This window comes from Homalodisca vitripennis, chromosome 2 (assembly GCF_021130785.1).
Source record: "Homalodisca vitripennis isolate AUS2020 chromosome 2, UT_GWSS_2.1, whole genome shotgun sequence".
Taxonomy (NCBI): domain Eukaryota; kingdom Metazoa; phylum Arthropoda; class Insecta; order Hemiptera; family Cicadellidae; genus Homalodisca; species Homalodisca vitripennis.
Window position 1 is genome coordinate 11,389,445 of NC_060208.1, and position 25,594 is coordinate 11,415,038.

Below are 25,594 nucleotides of genomic sequence, written 5' to 3' on the forward strand. Positions count from 1 at the left end.
TCTTGGATTCTTCCATTCGTGGTCTTTCTTTTTTGAGTTAGAACATTGCCTGTTCGGCCCCTGGTAAAAAAGAAGTACCAATACCAAAATGTCCTATGTTCTATTTTCTCCTTGTTCTTGAATGTTCTTTCTTTTACTAACTATGTACGCTAAATAGGACACAAAAGAAACTTGAATATTTGTGATTAACACCACAATGTTTTTGGTAAAAATTTGTTTTCAGACTCTTAAACTCACCAGATATTATACCTAATGCTGATACTGACCAGAATCTTATACTTAGAGAAAAAAAATGAAGGACAACTACAAAACAAGTGAACTTCGAAGGTTCATGGATAAAGTCCAAGCTGCCAAATTGTTGGCTAGTGAAAATTAAAAAAAAAGTCTGCTAACTGGAGGTCCGTCAACAACAAAATGTGAATTAGTGTTTTTAACCTTAGTAATTTTGGGTACTGTATTTCTACCATGAATATAGTTACACTCTTAAATAAAAGCAAGGTCTTATTACAACGTAAGTGTTTTAAAAGTATTTTTTTTTCAATTTTCATACTATAAACATAATATTTGATGCGGCACTATCTAAATAAAACTGGATTGAGAAAACTAACCAAACAAGCATTGAAAGGCTGTGTTTTTATAGGGTTTAATGTATTTTTTAGTTGTAATGGTTTCTCTAAATTCGATTTTACCCATCACCTATTCTATTATTGTTTGTTTGAAGGTTATGGTTCCTTCATTATTTACAAAGAATGATAATATTGATTTCATTTTTTAATTCCAAACATATGATTTATCTCGTATTGTGGCTGCAGTATAATAAATCATCGATACTATCAATCACAAAATTCATGAGTAAAGAATCCTCGGTACTTTCTGATTAAATGAAGGCCACCAATAATAAATGGGATTTAACAACTTTGGGTGGACAGTTACACAATAAACACTAAAGGTTAGGTAGGTTAGTAAAACTAAATCCTAACCACATCAGCTGCAGTGTGCTTTGAATAGGTGGCCTTCGTTTAATCAGAATGTACTGAATCCTCTATATAACTACTTAAACCAAATTACGTTATATAAGCATTTCAAATTCTATTATAGAAAGTAATGATATTATGGCGAATAAAAAAGAATCTGGGCTATGTGTATTTATAAAAATAACAAACAGAACAGTATAACATTTAATTACATTTTATTATTTTGAAGGATGAACGTGTGACATAAATAAAATTGTTATATAATCATTGTGCTTGCTGCCATTACAGATGGGTAGTCTTAGTGTCAGTAACAGGTAATTTAGTAGTAACCTATTACCGGGATATTGTTGATTCAGTAACAGTTGAGCTGAATAATTCATTGTTCTCATGACGATTTTCTGGTTTAAGTTACTCGGTCACCAGTAACAACGGAAGTCATTTTGTGACAGTAATGAAGCTGTGAATGCAAATATTTCATGATGGAATGTTATTATGTGATATTTATAAGTAGGTTTAGATTAGTTCATAAATAAGTTACTACTAGGAAAGTTACACATAACCTTTAGAAGCGCTCACGTGAACTGAGCTTCAATTTGGGTACTAGTATCTCTGTATTGATGTTTTCCTTATTTTGTCATTAACGGTCGCACTGATGACCAGGGGCATTTCTTATCAGTATTTTTCTAACCTCAAATCACGTTCTAAATCATTTAATGTAATCTGACGCCTGAGAAGTTAGACGATCTAAGGTTGGGGAAATACTGATCAGAAATGCCCCTAGCCAACAGTGCAGGCTTCGATGGTGCCTTAGGAACTACCTCGCACTCTTGGTGAAATAATTAAAAATATCCCTTGAGATAGTACCCAAATTCAAGCTCAGATCACGTGAGCACTTGTAAAGGTTACCTTTAACTTTTTATATTTATACTTTACCATAGCTTTCAGTTAGTTATTAGTTTATCAGTCTGTATTACATATAGTGAGTTAGTTAAATTTTTTTATACTAACAGGTTACTGGAACATAACACCTGAACACGTTATTTTGTAATAGGTTATTGATAAACAACAGTATTTCCTGTCTCTAGCAGCCATTACTCAAGTGCTATACAAATTACGTTGTAAACTCTTAAGATTTTATTATTGTGAAGCTATATTTTTATATGTTAAAGAATTATATACTCATTTTAGATTATAGAAAATAATAGAACTTGGTTTATAATAAGTTTTCAGTAGCGTAGTACTAACAGTTACTTAAAAGGGTAAACATCTCTGACAGCATTTAAATTGTTCCAATCATGATTTGATATTATCGATCATTCGAGTGTTGGACGCTTATCATACTGCAGCCTGTATTTTGTTACTGTAAAGTACAAGTACTGTTTTAATTTGTGTTGATTGAATACTTTAGACGTCAAAGTTGATATCAATGTTAAACTATTCATCTGTGTAGGAGGATCAGTTTGTCATGTATCCAAAGGGGAGTTAAATACAAGAAGAAAAACACTGAGGACGCGTTTCTGCTTGGAACCAAGAAGGTACGTATAGAAGGTAATATTTTCAATAGTAGCATCAAGAAACCATTTAACCCTTCCAGGGTCAACTTACTGTAGCCTTAGATTGCCTATTATTCATGTGTTGGGGTAAAAAACTTTTTTTTACCAAAACTGCTCAATTTGATTTTAAATTGCTTACCTGTCATGGAAAAATGGAAATCTATCCATAAATAATTTTTCCTACCTTTTTTTTGTGATAGACCAGTATGCGTATATAAGCGTCATTGACCCTTCCACGAATTGACATGCATATATAAATATAATTCATGTTTAGGTTTAGCGTAATAAAAACATTTTATGATAAAAAGTATGTATTACATGATTAGGGTTAACATACAAAAGAAATAAAGTAAAAACTAATCATATAACAAAGGAGATTGATCACCGTCCATTCACATAGTCCTCCATGTTATGATAAGCTTCGAAACAGCTATCTGGGTGAAGGAACGGTTTGTTGACACATGTTTTAAAAAAATAGATCATTTCTTTTCACAGATATTTTTTGTAGCAGACATGGCATCGATGACCCTTTGCGTCTCTTCCCATGAAATGAAGTTTTCCGTCTAGCTGTGGTACGCGGAGTGCAGAGCGACTGAGAAAGAAAGAGGCAGGCAGCCGACAATGACCTTGACTTGCCGCTAAAACCCCTCCCCCCACCAAGCAGCTCGAGCCATTCCGGCACACCTCTTCTCCCACCTTACTGCCACCAAACTACTTCACTCAATAACTACAGAACTGATTGCAAATTTACTTTTTAGAGTACAACTGGGTTGGATGTAGGAATAAAATATTCATGACTTATTCTAAGGCAACGTACATTATAAATTTCATCTACATCAATTCAATAGGTATGATCGAGTATGAAACAACCTAACAACTTCAGTTCAGTGCGCCAAGTGGAGAGCGACTCAGTAAACAAAGAGGCAACCGACAATGACCTTCATTCAGTTGCCGTTAAAGCCCCTCCCCCCCCCCAAGCAGCTCAAGCCACTCCGGCACCCCCCGCTCCCCCCAACAATACTGCCACCAAACTACTTATATTATGTTCCCGATTAGCTGGAATAGCTGACAACGGCAAACAATAAGGATATTCATAAACATGATTATGCGTATATAGACGCATTTGACGCTTGGCCAAAATAAGTGTATGCGTAAATATACGCATATGACCCCCGGGAAATGTTAAGTTAGGCGTATATAACCGTCATTGACCCGGGAAGGGTTAACACAAGGTAGAAAACATGTCAAACTTATATTGCCAAGTTTTAAATAACGTATCCAATTATAAAACATTGACATTATGTAATAAAATAGTATTAACCTCAAATACATAAATTATAGATAGAAATAATGGTAGTAAAAAATACTTAATTTGAATTACACTCCTCAAAACAATTAAAGGATCACTTTTTTAACAGAATGCACTCGGTTAACGGTTCGAAATTTTCTAATATTTTTTTTTTTATTTCAAAGTCGGTGTTGAAAGTAAAATACATCGTATATGTTTTTTTTATATGATATTTTATTTTAGGCTAGAACAGTAAACAAAGTTTAAAACCGCAAAATTAAAACGAAAACAACTCTCTTAATAAAGTACAAATGTAATAAGAAATGGTCTGGTCTTTTGAATCTCACTTTCAATACCTTGTATTGCCACCTCTAGCTGATATAACCGCAAGAACACGCTGTGGCATGGTTCTGATGAGTCGTCTGAGGCTATCTTGAGGTAACCGCTCCCATTCTTCTCGTAATGCCATTTCCAGCTCATCCAAAGTCCTGGGTTGGTTTGGGCGGCCCCGGATACTTCGTCCTAGTTGGTCCCAGACGTGCTCAATCGGGTTTAGGTCCGGACTGCAGGCTGGCCACTCCAGCAGTGGTATGTTGTGTTCGCCCAGGTACTCACGGACCAATCTTGCTGCATGTGGTCGAGCTCCGTCTTGCATAAATAAAAAATGCTTGCTCTGCTCTCGGACGAATATGAACGTCTAACACCTCGTCCACATAACGCTGGGCTGTCAAAGTACCGTTTCGGATTATGACAAGGTCTGTACGACCGTCCATTGTTATGCCACCCCACACTAATACTGAGCCCCCGCCAAACGGAACTCTGGGAGCTAGGCAACAGTTAATAAACCGTTCATTTCCTCTTCTCCACACTCGAACGCGGCCGTCATTACCAAAAATTGTAAATTTTGACTCGTCTGAGAACATTACCTTACGCCACTGTCTCAGCTGCCAACGCCTATGGTCTCTTGCAAACTGCAATCTGGCTCTCTTATGACGCACAGTCAATCTCGGCACTCGGGCAGGTCTCCTAGATCTCAATCCAGCTTCCCGGAGTCGATTTCTAACAGTCTGATCCGACACACGATTTCCAGTCGCCTGGCTTAGGTCGTTTTGAAGTTCTCTAGCAGTTAAAAATCGATTACGAAGTGCATTAACTCGTAAAAATCGATCTTCTATGTGCGTGGTAGATCTCGAGCGGCCTTGTCCTGGGCGTCTTTGAAGAGTTCCTAGCTCCTGATGTCGGTTCCATAATCTTGAAATTACTGATTGACTCACACCTAAGCGCCTACCCACTTCTCGTTGGGAAACTCCCACTTCTATCAAAGTAACAGCTCTACTGACATCACTCTCAGACAAAAACCGTCTAACACCCGCCATAACAATAAAAACACACAGGCCTAACTATAGAAGTCTAATCCAGACTGAACGAGATCAACTTCTGACAAAACTGAGCCTGAACCTTTCCTTATCTCATTCTTGTTTGGACATGATATCGAAATAATCGCTCTTATCTTTTACTGAATTAGTCAGAAATAAACAAGAATTATTTATCTTTGCTACTGAGAGGTTCCTTTATCAGTGTGCAAAGTTCAAACATTCTTCTGTTATTAATACTTGTTTTACAAGACGCAATAAAAGTGATCCTTTAATTGTTTTGAGGTGTGTATTATATTATATTTGGCATTGTTTAAAAAGATACAACGTCATGCTATGATATCATGTAGGAAATGCATTGCATATCACAAATAGAAGAGGATGTTTAACTTAAAAAGAGGCCCCAAAACTGTGTAAATAACAATTTATTTATTGACAAACACTATATTGTAAAAAAAATTTACTGAATTACAACAGATGTTGAAAATGTCGTCCATCTATTTTGATACACTTGTCACCACGTTTCACCATGTTCCTGGCCTATCTTCTTAGCTGTACTCATTACTATCTCATTAATTGCATTGGTAATGTTTGTCCTCAATTCCAGTAGGGTGTGAGGATTGCTCCTGTAAACAATTTCTTTTAAGTAGCTCCACAAAAAGAAGTCAAGACTAGAGGGATCAGGGGGTCGTGGTGGCTACAATCCTGTAGAAATTATTCTTCCATAAAAAAATTCTGAAGCATCTCCATACTAAAGCGAGCTGTAAAGCAAGTAGCACCATCCTGTTGCAACCAGCATTAACGCTCATCCTCTTGCAATAAGCCTATGAACTGTTTGGATAATGTCTTGGTAGAAGGTAATATTCACAGTTGTTTCTAAAAGCAAGTGACCTATTATTCTTCGCCTTGAGACCGTACACCATACTCCTTTTTTTTGGGTGTAGGAGTTTTGGTGAATATGTGCGAGTTGTCAGTACTCCAGGTCCAGTAGTTTTGGCTGTTAACATAACCTCCAAGATGGAACCAAGCTTCATCTGTAAAGAACACGATTTAAAATGTCAGTGTTACCTCTAATGAATGTCTTGAATCATTGGCAGTAGTGAGACTTTTTGATATTATCAGCATCCTTCAGTTCACCTAACAGTCTTACCTAAACAATCGAAAACAATTTGTAGAAACAGCTTTTAAAAATGAATTCAATCAATTAATAAGTGTAAACTCAAATCTAAGAACTGTAATTAATGGTGTCCCCCAAGGATCTATTCTTGGGCCTATATTATTCTTATGTTATATTACTGGATTACCGAAGACTGTTGCTGGTAAAATGTGTCTATATGCGGATGACTCGAATCTTATAATTTCAAATAAGTCTCTAAAAGAAATAGAAACCCAATCCAAAAGTAATTTAACATCAGTTAAAAACTACTTTTCAACAAAAAATTTGCTACTTAATCTTGAAAAAACTAATTATATTTTATTTAATACAAGGCAAAACAGATGCTCAAGCGATCTTGATATAGAAATTTCTCAAGTAAAACTGACACAATTAGACAATGTAAAATTTTTAGGAATGACATTAGACAAAAATTTAACTTGGAACGAACATGTAAATAAAATTTTGAATAAAATAGCTTCTGGTTTATATGCGTTGAGGAGTATATCCAAATTCTGTACATTGGACGTTTTGAAAGTAGTGTATTTTGCTCACATACACTCCCATATAAATTTTGGTATTGTACTATATGGTGCAACTAGCGATCAAAATTTGCAAAGTATTCTTCTTCTTCAAAAAAAAGCTATACGGATCATTCTCAATTTAGATCTACGTCAGTCAGTAAAACAATATTTTTCTGAATTGGGTATCCTAACAGTGTACAGTATGTATATTTTAGAAACGGCAGTTGCAGTTAAGGAAGCTGGAGACAGATTACCGGTTTTGGGTTCGTCTCATAGCTACTTGACCCGAAATCGAAACCAGTTTGCAATTCCAAAAGTAAACTTAGAATTTAGAAAAAAAACCCCATTAGTAGCAGGTATAAAATTTTTCAATAGTCTTCCGCAAAATATTAGAAATATTAATGACATTAAAAGTTTTAAACTCAAACTTAAAAATTATTTATTACATAAAACAATTTATTCTTTTGATGAGTTTTTTTCTGAATGACAATACGATGTAATTTATTAAGTATATTTAAGTGTATATTATGCTTCATACCATTAGGGGAGAGGGGGGCACATGTGGACAAATTTTACATTTTATTTTTTTAAATTTTTGTTATGAGAAAAAATTGTCAAAGGTTTTATTTATATACTAATATAGGTGTTGAGGTATGTAAATATATGACATTTTACTCTTTAAAACATCTTTTGAACTTGTTAATTCTTACCTTTAAAATAGTTAACGGAGTGTCCACAAGTGCCCCTCCAGGGGGCAGTTGTGGACATAACCAACATTTTTGGGGGGTAGTTGTGGACAGATAAAAACATCTTTCATATATCTTAAATATGATTTTTATTAATTAAACTCAAACATATGACTCTTTGTACAGTTACAAGGAGTAGTTATTTCAACCTTTAAGTGAAGAAAGTAATAAAACTAGTAAAAAAATAAGTTCAATACTAACTAACAATGTATACTTTACTTAAAATGACAAGAAAAACAAATAGGCTATTTAACCTGTGTTATAGCTTATAAAACATAACCTACCTATGCTTACAAAACAAACCAAACCTATTTTCTTACATATTTAAAAAAATATGTGAAGAGTAAAAGTATGACATCAATTCGTAAAGTCAAGATTCGTGTTTTATTTTTTCCTGCAAGCTAAACTTATTCTAGACTATTACTAAATTAAAACAAGAATGATAGAAAAACAATATTAATAGCCTACATACACATCAAGTAAACATTAAATTCAACCCATGTTATAGTTTGTAAAGGAAAAATTAAAGATAAACATACTGACAGCTCTTTCAGTACCTCCTGAAACAGTCGGTAGGGGTAGTTTTACAATTATGTCTTCAATGTCAATGGCACTTACATCTGGAAGATCAGGTTTGACAAATTTAATTGATGATGTCCCTGATCCCTCTTTTTTCTTAAAAAAACTTACATTAAATTCAGTAAGACAAATCTTGTCATTGATTTGTGCTACATAAAATTTTTCACTTTTTTTACTGGCTAGCCGAACTAAAACAAAATCTAAAACATTTATGTTGGATCCATCAGACTCTACTTTCTCACCTTTACTTTCCTCTATATCACTATCTTCACTTAAAACTAATGGGCTCAAGACTTTATCACTGTAGCATTCAATATCATCTTCTTCGTTTTCAGAAGTACTAGAGCTATCCACATGTATTCTGCGTTTTCTTTTTTTCTGTTTAGATTTTCCTTTAGACTTAGACAAACCTTGTTCATCTCCATTAAAAAGTTTTTTCTTGTAGGCCAAAAAAGATTCTTTTTTTAATTCTTCTTTAATTTTCTTTGATTTTACTGCTGCCTCTATTCTATTTTTTTCAGGGGTATCTGTCAAGATACATGTCTTTCCTTTCTTTCTGCCCCTTGGCTTTTGAGTGTTATTTCTTAACGGTGCTTTGGGGAATGGGCGAACTTGTTCTGGGGTTACAACTTTTACCTTTTTTGGATATTTTCGCACAACTGTTGGAGTGCATTTTTCATTTTCAAATTGAGAATTTATTTGGTAATTTTCTGCATCCATCTGATTTGTACTGGTGTTTTCACTAGTACTTGCCTTAGGTTCTTCTAGATTAGGCCTACAAGAACCTTCATTATCTCCATTTTCTTTAGCCTGGTCTGTTGGCAAAGAGCTGATAAAGTCGGTATCACTAAATACTGAGCGCTGAAATGGAAAAATTCCGGATTTTGCAAAGCCAGAAACAATATTTTTCCTAGAAAAAGCTTCATCATACGCCATTGACGTTAGATAAGCAACTTGTTTTTATTGATATAGTCATTCCAGGATTTTCAGATAACCATTTGTTAAAAGAGGTTTTGCAATAACTTTTGAAAGGTCCAAACACAGCAATGTCGAGAGGTTGCAAGCGGTGGCTAGTGTGAGGTGGAAAAGTTAGAATAACAATTCCATTTTCACGGCAGAACATAATCACATCCAAGTTAATGTGCGACTCATGATTGTCTAATAAAATGAGGATTTGATTGTCTTTTGAACATGCGGTGTGTAATTTAACATGTTTGACCACCTCAAAGAAAACTTCTTGAGACATCCAGCCAGAACGAGTCGCAAAACCGACACTGCCAGTTGGTGCTCCATTAAGGAAAATGTCCTTATAATGAACACGGGGAAACACATAAGCAGGAGGTATTGTGTTACCAGAAGCTTTTATAATCCCACAAAATGTTACAAGCTCTCCTCGCTCTGCGGAAACATTCTGGCCTACCTGTTTTACACCAGTCGGAGCAACAATCTTTGGAGCTTGTAATACAGTAGTTATGCCAGATTCATCTATGTTTATGATTCTGTCACTAGTAAAGTGATATTTTTCCATAACTGTTTCCAAATTATTGAAGAATGAATCAACATTTTGTTTATTAAAGTTTATATTTCTAGCAAAGCTGGTGTTTTCTGGCTTTCTCAGACTCAGTGTAGACTGATGACGGCGCATAAAACATTTTAGCCATTCAATATTTGCTAGTTTTTCATCTTCCCACTTACAAGGAATCTCAAGCCCAAGTTTTTTAGCATATGAATAGGCAAATTCACGTACCTGTCTATAGGTTAGGCCGTACATCATTTTACTGCATTGAATTAGATAGTCTACTATCATATTTTCTTGTACATCTGTAAAAATCTGTCTGGTGTTATACTTGCTAGACCGGGGAAAAGTAGATTGCACAGGATCGTCCTCATTTTCAGCGTTTGGCAGCTTTTGAAGTCTTTTGTGAAGCATAGATTTAGAAAGTCCATATGTTGCAGCAGCTCCACGGATTGTTTGGTTGCCATTCCGTATATCCTCAATAGCACATCTGACTGCATCCTCTGAAATTGCAGCTCTCTCGGTTTTTCTTATGTAGGTTCTCACCATCTTCACCCTAAAAAATAAATAAATCAATGTATATAACTGTTGTATTTAGATAAAGATAAAACTAGTTAATCTTAAAAAGCCTTTTGAAATCTGTATTGGGCAATAAATATTGCAACCTCCTTGATTGATGTGGTGTCAAGGCTTGGTTAAGCTATAATTTACTTAATTTTGGTTATGGGAGCAAAACAAAATGTTCTAGATCATGAAAATGACTAAAAATGATTCACAACAAGTGTACATGCTAGTTTATTAGCTATACATTTATGAGATGTTAAATAAGTAACTAATATAACACTTGTCCAAAACTACCCCCTTGTCCACATGTGCCCCCTTGAAAGTGTCCACATGTACCCCACCAGTAGATTGTAGGTGGTTTGAATGCATTCTCATCGATATTTTTTTTAGGTTAGGATTTATGACATCTTCTACACAATAAAATGTTGCTTAAATATTACTAAGTTTATAAAAATACCTTATGTTATAAGGAAGAGCCCGAATAAAATAACTTTTAAAGTTAAAATTTGGGCTCAATTTTTACTTTTTACATAAAAAAACATAAAAATATTCTTACCTCTTAAACCATGTAGCCAAACAGCACTAAATTTATCTGGAGGAAACAGTAGACCAACACTGTTCTGTGAACAAAGTTTGAACTAAACTGGTTAGTTGCATGGCGGGAAATTCAAATTGTCCACTTGTGCCCCCTGTCCACATGTGCCCCCCTCTCCCCTATTATTTAGTGATCATTTAGATACCATTATTTTAATAAGCTTCTCAATTGTAATTTTGACGCCATTTTGTATTTGTATATTGAATAATGTATGATGTACAAATTGTAAATAAAGATGGTTTTGAATTTGAATTTGAAAAAATTCATGGAAAACCTGCATTCGGTATGGATAACATTTCAGTATTCTCACAACAGTGTGGGTTGAACCTAATGTAATGTTCTTTTCCCGGCTTAGCCTTCGCAAAGACTTATGTGGAGATCTAGTAACTGATGCTCTAATATCCTGAACGACTTGCGGAGTTAAAACTGACCGCTGCCGTTCCAACACTGAACCTGTTTCATGAAACTTTTAAACTAACTTCTGTATTACACTTCTGTTTTACTAACTGGTGCTTCTTTTTCAAATTTGTTCATGAATCGTTGCTGACACACATCAGGAGATTTCGTAATTAAATAAGTTATAATCACGAATACATGTTCTTCAACAGTTAAGCTCATTTTAACTATATCCAAGCAAAATTAAAGACTATAAAACAATTATAAACTAGTTTAACTGTCATGAGCTAGGTAAACAATTTAAATTGATTAATTAGCTACTATGGCATCATATAATATCACTAAATATAACGTATGTTTTGTTAGGGTTCTGTTTATTAGATTTAGATATAAAATTAGCTTTATAGATTTTGACAAGATTTAAGTTGTGTATAGTTGGCATGATTGATAAAAAAATGTGTACAACAAAACAATTTTAAACCTAAAATTAATTATTTAGCTGAAATAAAACTGTAAATTTTAAATAGACTTGGATATAAATCCTAACTTGGATATAAGTTTTCTAATTGAAACTTTTTTGACAGGAAGTCATCTTGCACCAATTATAAGCAATTAAAAATGTGTGGAAAACTGATGAGGCATCCGATGGACGCTTGGTACACTTGCTCATCAGTGAGTTTATTAGGGTTTACACTTGCTCACCAAGGAGTTTATTAGGGTTTACACTTGCTCATCAATGAGTTTATTAGGGTTTACACTTCCTCATCATTGAGTTTTTTTAAGGTTTACCCTTGCTCATCAACGAGTTTATTAGGGTTTACACTTACTCATCATGAGCTTATTAGTGTTTACACTTGTTCACATGTGACATATATGCTTACCAGCGATCATGGTCATACGTACATGTGGCCACACCAAACCTAGGACTAAACCTTAAAAGTGTATTTTAAAAGCAAAATAATTTTGATTATAATGCTACTGTTTTTACAGTTTTGTACATTTAATGTTGAAACATACACATTATCCCATAATGCATTATGGCAATAGAGTTGATCAACCCTTGATGAACAAATCTTTACATATGTTCATGGGCATTCAATTAGAGAGGGTACCTGTTACATGGCAAAACTTCACTGTCTTACTGAAGTAAACTAATTCCATTTGACCACTTCTACAATTTTTGTTGTTTTAGGAGGATTTCTGCAATTTTTGACAACCCTAATGCAATAAGCGCTTTGAGAGATGGGCCAGATTACACTTTCCGGGACAAGAGGCCAACACCTTATGGTATAATGCAGTACAAGAGAATCTGCCAGAGTATAGAGCACACTGTGAGTACATTGTACTAGGATATTACCACTTAAATAATACAATAGTTGATGATTACACTTTCCGGGACAAGAGGCCGACACCTTATGGTATAATGCAGTACAAGAGAATCTGCCAGAGTATAGAGCACACTGTGAGTACATTGTACTAGGATATTACCACGTAAATAATACAATAGTTGATGATTACACTTTCCGGGACAAGAGGCCGACACCTTATGGTATAATGCAGTACAAGAGAATCTGCCAGAGTATAGAGCACACTGTGAGTACATTGTACTAGGATATTACCACTTAAATAATACAATAGTTGATGATTACACTTTCCAGGACAAGAGGCCGACACCTTATGGTATAATGCAGTACAAGAGAATCTGCCAGAGTATAGAGCACACTGTGAGTACATTGTACTAGGATATTACCACTTAAATAATACAATAGTTGATGATTACACTTTCCGGGACAAGAGGCCGACACCTTATGGTATAATGCAGTACAAGAGAATCTGCCAGAGTATAGAGCACACTGTGAGTACATTGTACTAGGATATTACCACGTAAATAATACAATAGTTGATGATTACACTTTCCGGGACAAGACGCCGACACCTTACGGTATAATGCAGTACAAGAGAATCTGCCAGAGTATAGAGCACACTGTGAGTACATTGTACTAGGATATTACCACTTAAATAATACAATAGTTGATGATTACACTTTCCGGGACAAGAGGCCGACACCTTACGGTATAATGCAGTACAAGAGAATCTGCCAGAGTATAGAGCACACTGTGAGTACATTGTACTAGGATATTACCACTTAAATAATACAATAGTTGATGATTACACTTTCCGGGACAAGAGGCCGACACCTTACGGTATAATGCAGTACAAGAGAATCTGCCAGAGTATAGAGCACACTGTGAGTACATTGTACTAGGATATTACCACTTAAATAATACAATAGTTGATGATTACACTTTCCGGGACAAGAGGCCGACACCTTACGGTATAATGCAGTACAAGAGAATCTGCCAGAGTATAGAGCACACTGTGAGTACATTGTACTAGGATATTACCACTTAAATAATACAATAGTTGATGATTACACTTTCCGGGACAAGAGGCCGACACCTTACGGTATAATGCAGTACAAGAGAATCTGCCAGAGTATAGAGCACACTGTGAGTACATTGTACTAGGATATTACCACTTAAATAATACAATAGTTGATGATTACACTTTCCGGGACAAGAGGCCGGCACCTTATGGTATAATGCAGTACAAGAGAATCTGCCAGAGTATAGAGCACACTGTGAGTACATTGTACTAGGATATTACCACGTAAATAATACAATAGTTGATGATTACACTTTCCGGGACAAGAGGCCGACACCTTATGGTATAATGCAGTACAAGAGAATCTGCCAGAGTATAGAGCACACTGTGAGTACATTGTACTAGGATATTACCACTTAAATAATACAATAGTTGATGATTACACTTTCCGGGACAAGAGGCCGACACCTTATGGTATAATGCAGTACAAGAGAATCTGCCAGAGTATAGAGCACACTGTGATTACATTGTACTAGGATATTACCACGTAAATAATACAATAGTTGATGATTACACTTTCCGGGACAAGAGGCCGACACCTTATGGTATAATGCAGTACAAGAGAATCTGCCAGAGTATAGAGCACACTGTGAGTACATTGTACTAGGATATTACCACTTAAATAATACAATAGTTGATGATTACACTTTCCGGGACAAGAGGCCGACACCTTATGGTATAATGCAGTACAAGAGAATCTGCCAGAGTATAGAGCACACTGTGAGTACATTGTACTAGGATATTACCACGTAAATAATACAATAGTTGATGATTACACTTTCCGGGACAAGAGGCCGACACCTTATGGTATAATGCAGTACAAGAGAATCTGCCAGAGTATAGAGCACACTGTGAGTACATTGTACTAGGATATTACCACTTAAATAATACAATAGTTGATGATTACACTTTCCGGGACAAGAGGCCGACACCTTATGGTATAATGCAGTACAAGAGAATCTGCCAGAGTATAGAGCACACTGTGAGTACATTGTACTAGGATATTACCACGTAAATAATACAATAGTTGATGATTACACTTTCCGGGACAAGAGGCCGACACCTTACGGTATAATGCAATACAAGAGAATCTGCCAGAGTATAGAGCACACTGTGAGTACATTGTACTAGGATATTACCACGTAAATAATACAATAGTTGATGATTACACTTTCCGGGACAAGAGGCCGACACCTTACGGTATAATGCAGTACAAGAGAATCTGCCAGAGTATAGAGCACACTGTGAGTACATTGTACTAGGATATTACCACGTAAATAATACAATAGTTGATGATTACACTTTCCGGGACAAGAGGCCGACACCTTACGGTATAATGCAGTACAAGAGAATCTGCCAGAGTATAGAGCACACTGTGAGTACATTGTACTAGGATATTACCACGTAAATAATACAATAGTTGATGATCCCTGCAGGAGCCCATAATTATTACTAGTATGTGTATGGAAACCAGAAGTTATCTGAGCTGAGTATATTATTACTACTTCTTTAACAGACTCCTTCCACGGGGTCTTATCTCAATGCTTTTATATTCTTTCACTTTGCGAGTTACTCTTGGCTACTTCTTTTACATCTGATAAATGGTGTATATTAGTTCTTAGACTTACGTGAACAATGTCATAAAAATCATCTGTTACAGCTCCCACTGTATTGAAACATTGCTTTGAGACTCAATATCGAGAGCTACGATTGTATGGTTTATTTGTCATTTCTATTTTATTAAAGCATCCTGTAGTTTGGCCCATCACCATTATTTACAAGTACTAAAAAATTACAGTTACTAAAAAATTTACCAATAGCTCACAATGCAAAACTCCTCACAGCTGGAAAAGTTCGTCTTTCGGTTTGGCAGCACAAATATCTTGTGTCTTATTTTCCCGGCTACTGCTGACAGCTGTACTGTTATTATTAAAGCCTTGTTAAACCAATCTATCGGTTAAAGTGGTCTGATAACTTCCGTTGTTAACTAACAATCTTTTAATCTACTTACTTCACTGAAAAAACACATCGCAAAAGACAACTTCCTGCAAAATGTCTAAATCTTTATAGTTCAATAGTTACTCTGAGTTTATTAGCATCACAAGTGGGATGTTAACTAATGATGATATCAGGCCACTTTGCCCCATGAGATATATCCTTAAAGTGCGGCGTAAGGATATGTCCGTACCGCCGTAACCAGGCTAGTTGCGAAAATAACCATCTTATATTGATTTAGTTTATTGTATACATTAGTTTTTGAAAGTGATGCAAATTGTGCAGGAATATATTAAGATATTTCTGACTATCAGGAAGCAAACTTATGGCTTGTTGTGCCGAAAATAAATTAATAAACAGTGCTATTCTTTTGTTTTATCTGACAAAGCAGGGTGTACCATGCGGGTATAGACTTATGCATATGGTCTGAGTGATAGCTAAATTGTTAAACCAAAATTATCAGTAAACAGTCTTTGTCTGCATGTGTAAAGAATGGAGCTTTATTGAGATTGGCTAAAGCGACCAACTATGATTAGTTTGGTTCTTTTAGCACATGTTGCTAGCGTTTGACAGTTTTAAGCTATCTTTTTTGTTGAATTTATTTTATTACTTAATTATTTCTCAGGTTTCTTTTATAATTTTTTGATAATAGTAAGGAATTTCGGACGTACTTTTCTGCTATGACTAATTTTTTCATATCTTCCAATCCTTTTGCCCAATATGTGTAGATATTCAATGTTTTGCCTCAACTAACGTACATGGAATTTTATAGACTCCCTCCCAGAGTGCACAGTAAAATCCTGTTCTTCATTGGTCCCAAACATTTTTTTTAAATTTTTAGTTGCTTGGTTTCAATTCTGTGTCTTCTTAATTCCATCCCTATTTTATTGGTAATATAATATAAGAAAAGTCCTTGAATGTAAGAAAAGTAACCAGTTCGACTTTGATCTAAATATGGCATTTTCTAACAAATGACTATTTGTTTTTAAGGGCCTTATTAATCTATGTTGTATTGTATCCATTCTTCAGTATTGTCTTGTACAATGTACTATTTTCAGCATTCTAGCTGTTTTTATCATCTAATTTGTAATCACACAATTTAATGCTTTCAATACTGAACATTTCTGGGCTATAAGATGGAAAGATTGGGTGTTTAATATATATACATGTTGCCAGCATTTGACAATTTATATATATATATATATATATATATATATATATATAAATTTGTTACTACAGGTTACAATGGTGAACCCATTGTTGCCCCATCAGTTTTCACATGGAAATTATTGTCAATGAAGATATAAGTTTATTCGAAGCATATTCATGTGATTAATTGGCTTAATTATTTGGACCTATTTTTACAATTGGCACTTTCATGAAAAGCAATTCAACATCAAAACCAACAAGTATGCCATATTTTCATCAAATTTAAAATTTGTATGAATTTGATGAAATTTTTTAAATCTCCTTGATATAAATCAGTCTTTCATACACAATCAGATAACAGTTTAGACATATATTTGGCTATATTATAGTATATAGGTGAGTTAGTAGACAATATGTGTAATCAGAATGTTTAAAAAATTCATGCAGCAGTGGTTGGTTTGGGTTAGATTTGATCAAATAACTTTTTATGGTATCTTCTGGATACAAAAAACTGGCCAAATTAATGGACCACGAAAATTAGAAGATCAAGATTTAGAAACGTCTGATACGAGCTAAAGAAGCCAGAACAGTTCTACTACAAGAAAATAATAAATTAAAAAACAATATTTATCGTCTAAATAGTCATACTTCTCTATTTTAAGCATACTCACTATAGAAGCAATTTTGAAGAACTCACAACTATGAGAGTGAAAAATTTCAAAAAATTGAAACCCTGCCGAACAAATTAGATGATTTAGAGCAGGAGCTTGTTTTGTTCTTTACTGCTATTGATTCTAACTTATTTACCATGCTGCCTCTTTTGATGGAATGAAATACTTTTGTTATGTATATAAATGCATTTAAACAGCCTACAAAAGAGCGAAATTGGTGTTCTTTGTCAAATTAAATAAAGCATCGGTAATTTTTTGTTCATATATCATGTTGTAATATTTGTTCATGTTATTTTTTAGGCTGCCATAATCCGTTGCAACAAGGAAATCGATCTTGCCCTTCAGCTGGAGAAGAGACAGGCAGAAGATTTTCAAGCTGAGGTTCAATCCATTCTTGACAAGAAACTAAAACCCAAAGGTGGAAAGGTGGAGGCTAACAGCAAAAAAAAGATGAACTGGTAATATATAAGAGTTTCACTCTGTATCCACTAGTGGCCACTTCGATGTCAGGGCATTTCTCCGCTCAGTAGCTATCCAGCCATGCTAGTGAGAGGTTTACTGTTTCTTAAAATAGCAGTTTAAAGTGTGACGCAATTGAAAATCCTGTGAGTTGTGAAGTACGGTCGGTTAATACGGTTTTTTTGTTGGCTAAACACAATAAACCAATTGAGATTTATCGCCAACTCTCTGAAGTTTATGGGAACGATGTAATTACTGAAGGTTGAGTGGTGCATTAAGTTTGAAAATGGCTGAACTGATGTGCATGATGACGAACGAAGTGGACGATCAAGCATTGTGACCGTTGAAATTGTCTCTAAAATCGATGAGAAGATATTTTTTCCAAGTACGTAATTAGTGCTGAAAAAACTGAAAGTTGAATAAAAATAAAAGAATGAACAGGCTATGAGGCAAAATCTGATGCAGTAGACCTCATAGATATTTTTGAATTTATATTGTTATTTTAGCTGTTATTTAGACAGATCTATTAGGTGAAATTAATTTAAGAAATTTAGTCTGCCTGAAATGTCAAGGCAGTAAAAAAAGGCAGCTTACGAGTTACCAAAGAAAATACACTAAATAAATATATGGTTTGTTTATTTAGAAAGTGCCAAAGACATCTGCAATGAGTACCTGTAGAGTTTGATCCAGGAAGAGGAAAAGTGAAAGGTTTCTTGATAAAGATGTTGAAGCAATACTTTAAAAGATTTGGCTGAAACAACTTCTATGATGAATTTATTAAAACGTACCTTATTGACATCTGAAACAGCAATATACTTTATTTTGAATAGGTAAACAAAATTGTAACAAAAATACTAAAAATAAAGATGAAGAAACGGTAAAAGAACACAACAAAAAGGCAATCCAAAACAATTAAATATCCTGACAATTTTACAGTAATATAAAGTGTGAAATATATCACTTTAATGCCGTTTTAAAACCCATATTTAAAATGTTATTGATGAATGTGAGAGAAAAAGGTTTCACTAAAAATTTTGAACGAAATGTGCTATTTGAAACTTAAAAATGTTTTACCAGAGGTTTGAATTGTTTTTTAGGACGTTTCGATATTTTTGTGAGTGTTTGCATTTGGAAACGAGTGTTTAGTGTTTATGGTAATAACTGCAAATAAATTACCATGTACAATTGACTATTCATTTGCTATAGAAAAATTAGGGAAAGTTAAGTTAACAAAATTTAAAATACCACTGGAGTTAAAAAAAGTGTTGAAGTGAAGGTTTTTCAATAACTTAAAATGTAGGTCTAGTAATTCTTCAGAAGTATTATTTGTAAGTTGCAGGTTTAAGACAATCTGACACTTTTCGCTCTGTATTAGCGTAAATATCCTTAATTTACTGCATATTTAATTTAAAAGCGTTTATTTATTGAGTATATCTTTGATATACTACGTATGATAATGTGAAATGAATCATCGTAAATCCTTACGTCATTGAATAATACAGTGATCTCATTTCAGATATTATTTATTTCAGTTGGTAGTTTATTCCTCTTATCAACAAAGCAAGTAAATCTGTTTCCTTGTAAATCAGTTAACATTGTTGTCTCTGTTGCTACAATAACAAATTGATGAGCCTTTGCTCTAATTTATATGTGAAGGAAGGGAAGATGTAAATTAACTGTTAATCTGAATGTGGTTTATGGGATCATCTTGTCTGCTGTAAACAATTTAATTCATTATTTAAATTACAGTACGTTTCATTATTTGTTGAGCATGAGATTTTAGTGTTTCAGTTGCCATTAAACCATTGGCGTACTAATATTTAATGGCATAACATCTTCATTTACAATGTAAGACATTAAAAAAAGTATTATATGATAAAATTACATGTTTTAAAATAATTTTTTTTTATAAATAAAGAACATACCACTCCCTGAAGCACTCACGTACACACTAAAAATTTCACATTTTCATCTTTTTTTATTTTTATTTGAGCCTGATTACAGTACGGCTAAAATTGCATACTTTAATTGCCTGTAATTTCATGTGGAGTGGTAAAAACTATTTTTACACACACACACATATATATATATATATATATATATATATATATACATATATATATATATCTAAAGGGACTGTAAATTTAACAAACGAATATATTTTCTAAAACCGCTTGCAATTAAGCCACTCTGATAGTAGATTTACACCTTTTAAATGTAAAGATCAAACTTAAGGAGGCAGCTTATTAATTATTGTAGTTGCTAGTATTTTTTGCTCTTGTAATGTTTATCAAGTCTGATATTTGCTATTTCTGAAGTCTAAGTTAGAGGCTATTTTTTGTTCTGGTATTGTACTCATGGAGTGTAATGTTTTTCAAATTGGGGTTAATTTTTTGGCGTATGGGTTTTTTTTATTGCAAGATGTTGTGGATATTGCTGGGTAAATTTACTTATAATGCTTATATAGTTTTATTTACTATATCCTGTGCGTTTTCAAATAAATACTTTTTTGTTTCAGATATTAGTAAAGAAGTTATTGAAGAAGAAATGTATGAAGTTGAAAGAACCCTGTCAGATGGGACATAGATTTTGTGTATAAGAATCCATTAAAATAATTTGATTCAAAAACGTTCTCTGTATTCATTACACCTCAACCAAATTTTACAAGATTGTAAATCATTGGAGTAACCTGGAAAACTATGATTGTCAATGCATACTAAATTTAAAGTTACATAAGAAATCATTTATTGTCAAGGACTCGTGGAAACACCAGAATTGAATTTGAGTGATTATCGGTATAATAGAATAGCAAAACGAGTAGTGAAATATATGTAGAGGAATTTGCCAAAGTAAATTTTGCTTTATCAAAGTTGAGACATCAAAAGTCCTTATGTGAATTTGGTGTATTCAGTGATGCACCTACGTTCATTTCTCTATATGTTTTAAGTACCTAATTGATTTCTCCTGAAATATAAAAAATGTATCGCATTGAGTTGAATGGAAAATATTGCTTTGTCCAGGATTAAGTATTAGGTTATGTCTTCTATGAGGGTATATTATTTTTCCATATATTAAACAATTTGCAATATGCTTTGTTTTACATATAATGTAGGGTGGAAAGGGTCGGTTCAATGTGAATGTTGAGTTTAGCTCCAGATCACATTCATCTTAGTGCAGCGTCTAAACTCTGATACTGTCACAGACGACTCCTGGAGTTTAAATCCAATTATTTACTCATTACTTAGATATGTCTAATCTAAAAATAACAACAAAAAAACAATGAACACAACAACATAATGAAACGCTTTCTTATAATGAATTATAAAATGCAAGTAAATTTTTGAAAAGCCATAATTTAATACTTAATCTGGAAAAAACAAGTTTTGTCTCGTTCAAAACCCCACGAAATAAAAGTATCCATACTAGTTTATCTTATCTAAAATGAATTTTTGATTACCTTTTCCTAAAAGTAAGGTAGTTAGTAAAATGCCTCCTAAAATAAGGATCTCTGAAACTGATAACGGTAAATTATTTTGTAGACATCAGAATATTTATTGCAATAAATTTCATTTTGTGAATCGTCTAATAAGTTAATATTTTTCTGCAATATATGAATGAAAATTCTTTCCTTGTAAACATAACAAAACAAAAAAGAAAGATAAATATAATTGTATCACCTATTAGAATATCAGCTAAAAGGAAGAGACAATTGCATTGGCTGTTCAAAATCAACCATAATTTAACTTTTCGGAAATATGTTAAGCAATATAAAAAGGTACCTATTCAAATCTGTTGTAAGGAAAGTCAAAATGTCTCAAATGACAAATACATTAGCCAATCTAAAGACAAATCAAAGGCAACCTGAACTGTAGTAAAAAAGGAATTGTGTATTTCAAATTCGATAAATTTTGAAATAATATTGGAAATGAAACAGTAGTATTTCAAATCCTAAATATGTTGGTTCAAAACTCAAGCATCACTTTGCAAAATGTAGGTGATATTTTAAAAGTGCCTAAAGCTACAAACTTGTATGTTCGTAATATTGTTGGCTGTAGTGATCATCTACTCAGTGACTTTCAATTATAGTCTGTAAGAAAAAAACTAATCATAAATTAATTATATATAAATTACTATATTAGTTTTTGTTCTGAAAATTGTAGGTCATGTGGCTGGGATGAAATTCCAATATTTCTACAAAAAGTATAAGCTAATGTATTAAACCCTGTTTTAACTTTCATTTTCAATTTAACAATCGTGTATATTGTGTATACAACTTGTATATTCTCAACTACATTAAAACCTTCTGAAGTAAAGCCCGTTTTTAAAACAGGTTCTAAAACTAATATTGATAATTACAGGACTATTTCACTGTTAACACTTAAGCTGCCAAATCACCTTTCTCTTCATAGGTCAGATCTAGCCGGCACCGTATGTCATGGTAAGGCTTCATGTCGACCATATCTGACCGGCAACTTTAAAATGTAGGGTTATTTGAGGTTATGCATGTTTGACACGTAGAGTGATCTGCGGTCGCTCTGATGCCATATTGTTATTATTACATCACCGAACGACTTCAATTGTCCACTTACTTTAGTGTGTTAATTTAACACTCTGAAATTGACCTTGTTGTCTTGGTAATTTGTCAGCCAGAAATAACCGGCAGTATTTATTAGATATGGCTTAGTATTGACAATTTGTGTTTCCTTTCTCAGACATGGTGAAACTATTTATAAACTTTTCCTTATTTCACTAAGGATGTCGACGATTTGTGCAGGAATGGACAGATACATCTAAAAATAGGAATTGATTTTAGTTCTCGTCTACGACGCAAGGAGCATTAGCGTCCAAAAGTATGGTTTGTTGAATTATGAGCATAAAAAGGAATAATATTTGCCACTTGTATCATATCAGAGCTCTTACTATTAATCGGTCTGTATGAGCGGTTCGAACAAGCAAGAATTACACAAGCCTAATCATGGCAATCGGTCCTGGCGTGATTTGGAGCGGTTTCTTAACGCTGATGGAACACAGATAAAAACTGTTGGCATTTTTACTGCGGTTCAAGTTACCCTGCCCCACCTCATTCAGCAGTAGTCTTGCTGAATCAAGATACATTTTTTTTTATAATTCACTTTTTTCAGAAGAGTCTGAAAAGTGGCAAGACAGTTTACGGTTTATTCCTTCTCGAGTTCCAGCTTTTTATCAAGTCAGTTTTACCTAATGCTACAGCACTCAACTTAGGGAGGACCCTAAAATTTTTAAGAACTATTACCACATATCCGAAAAATCATTCTACGAACAAATGTAAAATATTGATTGTTTCTTGATTCAACAACGTAGGACTACATTCTGCTTGTATTACAAGCCGTTCAAATTTTAAGTCGCCCCTTTTGAACAAGTAATAACATCTGAACTGAAATAAAAACACCTGTATTCAAGGAGAATTGAGACGTGAAATTGGCAACAAAAAGTTGTCCTTGGTGCATTTTTGTGTTAAACACTGAAACTGGCCTAAGTAGGATTTTGAATCACATTATGGAGCGGTTCACAGCCGACCTTAACGTGCAGGCTGTTATGTAAAAGTATTTTACATTTCAGTATTAGTTTTCACAAAAAACAACAACATTTTATCACACAAAATTGGTACCAAAATCTATGTGTAATTTTGACATGCTGCCCCTTAGTAAAATAACCAAAATCATTATGACACTTTTCTTGCCATAATAGAAAAACTTTTCTATTAACACTGGTGAGAAAATTTACTATAACTATAAAATAATAATAATTAATGATAAAAAATTGGCAAGTAAACAATTATTCATAAATACTAATATATTTATAAGGTAATCTATCTGATTACAAGTGACAAAAACAAACAAATCAAAGTTTTGAATTAGTAGTTAGTCCACAGATATCTTATGAAATATTGCAAAAAAAGATCAAATATTTACATCAAAGTGTACAAAAAGTAGGCTAATGTTTATGCGTTGTTAAGCATCCATGGACTCCTCTCCAACCAAATCCACCAAGATTCATATTTCGAGAAAGATTGGCACATCCATGAGGTTTCGACAATCGACTGCGATAACTGGATGGCAGTAGGAACCGTTTAATGCTCACCCAAACACTACTATGTTGCCGGGACTGTGACACACCGCTGCTGCACGTTGCAGTCAGACAACTTGTGCTCGTTCTAGTAAACCGCTCCATTTAATCTTCTACAGTAGTAATCGCGCCAAGACCGATTCGATAGGTCTAGTCTACTGTGGGAGATGACTGTTGGAGTTGGTGGGGTTTGTTCCCTAAACTATCGGAGGTTCTTGCAAGATGATCGGTAGACACCCTGCAAGAATAACCGGACAATATTCACGTTCTATTGTGAAATTCCTTAACTTTTCCATGACTTTCCTTCATAATGTTAAAATTCCTTGATTATTCCCTTTCACTAGACGCACCCTGATCTAAACTGTAAAACAACCAACCATGCATTATGTATTAATGAAAATCCATGCACTAATGTCATTAAATCGATAATATATCGGTGGATTAACTTTTCCACGTAGTTATTGATCTATGATATATCGCTCACTGGCTTCTGGAGGATTAAAAAATGTGAGAAACACAAAATCTAAATATTCTGAAGCTTAACAAGATTTTAGGTTTTCTTTTGGAGGAGCACTCCCTTAAAGAGAAACGTAATATAATATTTGAGGTTAGTTCATTAGTAATACTTACCATAAAGTAGCCACTTCTAGTTTGTTAAATACAGACAGTATGAATAGTAAACTGAACAAAACAGTAATGATTTTAACTACATCAAAGTATATCTTATAAACATGATATAAGTCAGAATGTGTAATTAACTTTCTAAATTCAGCTAGGAATTGAAAAAATGAGATAATATAATCAAAGTGTTATTTATTTTCCTAAATAAATGAACTTAGATATATTGTTTACAAACAATAAAAATATTTTGTTAACTGTTTCTTTTTACCATAAATAAGGCTAGAGCTGTTGAAGAATACACACAGCAGGAACATAACATTTACAGAAAATGTAACAAAAGCTAAAGCAAATATCCGACTAAACCCTGGTGTTCACAAGGTAAAGTATAGGTCAAGTTTTGTTATTAAAAAGATTATCTAAATTGAAAAATATCACATCATAAAATCTTATATCTCAAAAAACATTGGAGTATATATATATATATAACTAGGAATAAGTTGCAAGTTAAGTAACTGAATAGTAATAATTACAATAAATACAAACCAACAAGTTACAATTTAAACACAACCGAAACTTAACATATTGTTGCTCCTTGTAAACGTCATCTAATACGTTCCTACCTGAATAAGAGTGGTAAAAAAAACTGTAAAAAATCTTGTTATGTATAAAATAATACAAACAAAAATTAAAAATGTGTTTACCATTACTTTAAATCTAGAGCTTTGGGTGTGTTACACAATAAATAGATAATATAACCAAAATTCATCTGGAGCAATGGATCATTGTTGGAAATTATGTGATGATGAACATTTCTAAAAACAACATTAAAATACAATGGTAAAGTTTCATTGAATTCATTTACTAATTTAAAAATCATCTGCCTTCTAC

At 33.6% G+C, this 25,594-nt stretch overlaps 1 protein-coding gene across 1 annotated transcript; it reads left to right on the forward strand.

Moving 5' to 3' along the window:
- The first annotated feature begins 357 nt into the window (after window positions 1-357).
- On the forward strand, window positions 358-20,608 carry LOC124353561 (39S ribosomal protein L52, mitochondrial-like). The gene is made up of 5 exons (XM_046803456.1): window positions 358-511; window positions 2,425-2,509; window positions 12,454-12,592; window positions 17,822-17,979; window positions 20,499-20,608. Coding segments are annotated over exons 1-5 (429 nt in total). The 5' UTR covers window positions 358-465; the 3' UTR covers window positions 20,500-20,608.
- The last annotated feature ends 4,986 nt before the right edge of the window (window positions 20,609-25,594 follow it).